The 5,192-nt window shown below is 30.6% G+C and overlaps 1 protein-coding gene across 1 annotated transcript in view; it reads right to left on the bottom strand.

Annotated features, from left to right (window-relative positions):
• Positions 1-563: 563 nt before the first annotated feature.
• Positions 564-5,192, bottom strand: part of LOC108767718 (probable multidrug resistance-associated protein lethal(2)03659) — a gene marked incomplete at both ends in the record, with an annotated part of 57,205 nt that continues 52,576 nt past the window's right edge. The window contains 3 exons of the mRNA XM_018517718.1: positions 564-782; positions 1,462-1,676; positions 1,834-2,279. Coding sequence (XP_018373220.1) covers positions 564-782; positions 1,462-1,676; positions 1,834-2,279 — 880 coding nt within the window. The remainder of the gene's footprint in view (positions 783-1,461; positions 1,677-1,833; positions 2,280-5,192) is intronic.

The raw sequence follows: 5,192 nt of genomic DNA, 5'->3' as shown, positions 1-5,192 counted from the left end.
CGTAGCATTGAAAGTAAGGCACGCCGAGAACAATATTGACTGTGCACACAAACGCACAGGCGAAGCGAATCAGCTGAGGCATTTAAATGCCTCTGTCGAGTAAGCGATTAGCCGTGATATATTAAATTGTATCAGATAGCGAAAATTCAGGAAAACAGTTAGATTATAAATCATTTAAAAATAACGTTAAAAGCAGAAATAATAACAGCGTCGGAAAGACAAGAGAATAAACAAAAAGCATGTAGAACAATAGAAATAAAAGACTTCTAGAAGATTCGAGAAAAATAAGTCAGGGGGTCATGCGAGACTCCGGCGAGAGAACAGGGGACTCTGCTGTGAAACTTCGGAGAGATCGGACGTGTAGACGAATAGTCTGAATTACATTAAACAAAGAGTTTAACATAATTGTGCCGATCGATATTCTTGTACTTAATCCTATCCGAAACAATCGCCGGGCCTTCCGCATATAATTACCGACTGCCTTCGCGACAATACACGCTTTTCTAAGAAAGGATATTTAGACTATAACAACCGAAAATAACGAAAAGCCCAAAGAATCTTACCCTTCAGCCTGAATAGTTCCGTTCTTCAAAACAATAATTCTATCGACGTTGCGTAAGTATTGCAATTGATGAGTCACAAGAATCCGAGTCTTGTTTCCTAGATATTTGTTGATGCATTTTTCAAACATACACTTGCCCACATGGGCATCTACGGCGCTCAAAGGATCGTCCATGAGGTATATGTCAGCGTCGGCATAAACGGCTCTCGCTAAGTTTATTCTGTCATTTATTCATATCTCATTATTATTATTATTATTATATATATTATAACCAATGTGTGTCTTTCCTAACTAATTATATTTTATATACAATACAAAAACTTCGAAAATAATTAATTGAAATTTGTGTGCTTTCTTAACAAAAATTAATTTTATTAAAACGAAAGTTAAATTAAATCGCATTAATTATATTTAATTAAAGTATACATATAAATTTATTTTTCAATGTTAAAAATAAAAATTCTTATTCCGTATATCAAATGTAAACATTAATAAAACATACGTTTTTTAATATTCATCTCATCGAGAATAGCTTATTTCAAAGATCAAATAAATAAGCAAAGAAAATATTTTTATAATAATCAGAAGAAATAAAAAATTAAATAAATTAATAATCAACAAATTAAAATATAATATTAACTTAAATGTTACGAAGAATGTTAAGAAGAAAGTAAATAAAAATCATATGTAATTATTAACAGCTCGTAATTGCAACAACAATAATAATCAGTATAAATAATATAAGCTTGTGTTTGACCTATCCATCTATACTGATTAAAAATTATATGATTTTTAATTATTTATTAATTCTAAAAGAGGATCTCTGTTAATTATGTACAGATTAAAAAATTTGAAAAATTTTGCAAATTTCATCTTATTAGGATGTCTCTGAAACGGACCTTGCCCGCTGGCCACCGGAAAGACTGATACCTCTCTCGCCTATGATTGTTTTATCACCATAAGGCAGCAGACTGAAATCTCTCTTTAACTGACACACTTCAATCACATGATTGTATCGAACCTGCTCCATATTTCGTCCAAATAAAATATTCTGTCTCACCGATCCGGCAAACAGCCACGGTTCTTGACTGGCATAGGCAATTTTGTCGTTAATCTGTGAAAAAAAAGTATATAAAATAATCAATTGGGCCTTGGCTTCTGTCGAGGTAAAAAAAATTGGGGAATAATTAAGTCGGAAAGTTCTCTTAACCACAAGTTAACCAGAAAATGAAAAACTAGGTATAACTGTTAAAGACGAATTATCGACGTACTTGAATAAAACCTTTGTGCAAACGCAGTTCTTTCAAGATGACGTTCATCAGGCTGCTCTTGCCCGCACCGACCTGGCCGACAATAGCAATTAGTTCATTAGGACGCACATTTATGTTTATATTATGCAAGGTGTTTTCCCGTTCATAGTCCTGCCACTTGGCGCTGCCATTCTTGATTGAAATGCTGTACTCGACACACTTCGGCTGGTCTACGATGGTGTAGTCCTTTTTATTTTGTTCAGTCAAATCTTCCTTTGCATTTTCCTCCTTCTGATTTGCGTTTATTTTATTATTCTCTTTTACGCTCTCCTTGTTATTCTTCGCATCTTTGTTGTTCTCCTTGCTGTTCTTCTTCGTTTCGATCTTAGAAGATATCAATTCGTCACACATCAAGAACTTTTTTAGCCGTTTTACGGTTACAATCATTTCCGCTGCCCCTCTTATCCCTAAGTCGGACAAAATAGATAAATAAATAAAAATAAGAATATAGAATAATTTGTCTCATATTTAACGACAGATATGATTATTGACCCTTGAAAACCCTTCTGGATGTGGTATAAAAAGTATTTAGTTTTACTGTACTAACTTTTGGATTTTATATATAATTTAATGAAGAGAATGCTAATTTAACTTTAAGCCAGCATCTTCATTTTCAATTGCGATTTTCTGCTAAACCTTTTCGAGCACAGAAATATTAGGACTGAAGCATATATCTATCATTTAATTATGGTGTTATTTTTTGCGGCGAAAAGTGCTAGCTTAAAAAAAGTCATTTCTTGTGTGTTTAATAACTTAGATCAGTCTAAGCGTTATAACAATATCATTAATTCTATAAAGTAAAACATTACATAAGAGAAAAATAAAACAAAAGGATCACACATTATCGCCTTTTCCTGAAATTATCACATACCTTGCGGAAGAAACATGGATAAGCATAAACAGCTGTAACATGCGGATATCATGAACACCTTCTCAGCCGTTATTTCGTAGCCGAACAGTGTATAAGCCAGCACTGTGATGAACAATGATATTCTCGTGGTGAAAATGATGAAAGATGTGCTGACACCCTTGATATACGACGCCCACCGGATAATATTAATTTCCATTCTGCAAATGAATTCCGTAGTGTTAACTTTTTATTCTGCAAAATTGTATTTATCTTTTCTGATCTAAAATGTATAAACAGAGTTTATTGAATTCGTGTCTCAATATTGAGAATTAATAAGTTCTGACTATTTAAATTTCAAAATTAAAAAATAAATAACGTTTTATAGACAAATTAGATTTAACTACCAAGTAGTTACGAACCCAAGTATCAATATTACACTAAACATTAAGACGCATTTTGACCGAAAATGCATTCTTCTCTTATTTGTATTTGTAAACTTTATTATCGTTACTTTAAATATATGATAAATATACATAATTATAAATTTTTGTCGATAAAACCTAATAGAAACTATTATTTTATTTATATATAATATCCCCTTTTACTGTTATTATTATCTCAACGTTTGGGACGCGGCAGAATTCTTATTCATAATTTTTAAATAAACATATTTTTTTCCTAATTATTATATATTACAAAATTGAACCAAAGAAAATTTTGTAATTAAAAATATTTTACAATTAAAAAGGTAAACCCTTTTAAGGTAAATATTGTATTAATATTTTTCGGCATCCGGCGAGGTAGTATTGCCGGGGACGATGCAATTATTGGGGGTGCATCGTTACAATATCAATAATAAAGGGCACAGAACCATTATAATATATGTATATGTAATAAACAATTTAAATACAATTTAAATACAAAAATCAAACAAACAGACGTTTCGACTACGTTTGAGTCATTTTCAATGTACGAATTAATCAAAGGAGTAAATAAATTAAATTGTCAGATCGTCACTATAACATTTCAGATATACGGATTAAATAAAGAAATAAATAAATTAAATTGTAAGATCGTAAAAACGAATACATTGGTTATAATATAATGACTAACTATAAATATCAAAGTGTATAAGTCACGCATTAAACGCCTCAATCCATATAAATGTGTATAACATGTAAATCGACAGTAATATTATGTCGCAATATCATCTTGTGTTTTAATTGTCCAATTAGTGTTATATTGAGGTTGTAAAATAATTTAGCTCTTTTTTAATTATTATATATTACAAAATTGAACCAAAGAAAATTTTGTAATTAAAAATATTTTACAATTAAAAAGGTAAACCCTTTTAAGGTAAATATTGTATTAATATTTTAATTGTTATAGAACTTTAAATTCAAAATATTACTTTTGTCTCGATCTAGATGATTTTCCTTAATTATCATGTTACTCAATGTACAATGAACAATATGAGAATTGCATGCGTAATCAGTGTATGCAGCGGTACTAACTTCCTTGCTTTTTCTATAAGGGCGCTGAACGGATTTTCCCAGGTATACATTTTGATAGCTTGAATTCCACTGATGATCTCGTTCGTAAATCGCATTCTCTCATCAGTTTTGATAGCGATCCTTGATCACAACTCCGATGATTTTTTGCCCAACCACACTGAGAAATTTCGAAAACAAAACATGAAATAGAATTAAAAGAAATTTTGAACCGTTCTTCAAATAGGATATTAATTAAACAGTGTACATGTGTGATTCGAGGAAAAAGAATGTAATAAAAATTTAGAAAATTGAAAATGGAATTTTCAAACTTTGATGATTAACAGAGAGAGAGAGAGTTTAAATTTAGAAACTTAATTTAGAATTTAGAAATAATAAAATCTTAATATTTCAAATCAAAGTTAATTTGAAATTAATTACTTCTAAGTTATTATTCATTAATCTGTATTATTATGCATTAAAATAAATTATTTGCTACAAGATGTTATTTATTAAAATCTACTATCAATTAATTTATATTTATCAAAATTAATTGAAAATCAAAATTTCCAAATTGACAACTGAAATAAAGCAAAATGATGGATTGTCAGTAGAATTACTTCTTACTTAAATGTTTTTACCTTTGCAAATGACACATATATGTACATATATAACAAGTTATTTATAACTTAGTACCCCGATTACTTTCATTACTACCAACGATCATAGCAGTAACTTTCTCTACCTTATAAAGGGATGAACATTAGCAGAGCAGCGACACCGATGATAGACGATACGTCGATGTCGATTACGTAGTACATTACGTACGTGAGGATAATGGTCTCTAAAGGTCCGAACCACAGAGAATGGAGAAATACGAGATAGACCTCGAATCTGTTGATGTCGTTAGATAGCAAATTGACTATCTGGCCGATTGTCGTCTCGCTCAGCGCAGTTCTGGTCATCTTCAACGTTTTGCG

This window comes from Trachymyrmex cornetzi, unplaced genomic scaffold, assembly GCF_001594075.2.
Source record: "Trachymyrmex cornetzi isolate Tcor2-1 unplaced genomic scaffold, Tcor1.1 scaffold720, whole genome shotgun sequence".
NCBI lineage: Eukaryota > Metazoa > Arthropoda > Insecta > Hymenoptera > Formicidae > Trachymyrmex > Trachymyrmex cornetzi.
The sequence above is the reverse complement of the archived record's forward strand: the minus strand, read 5'-3'. Positions and strand labels throughout refer to the sequence as shown.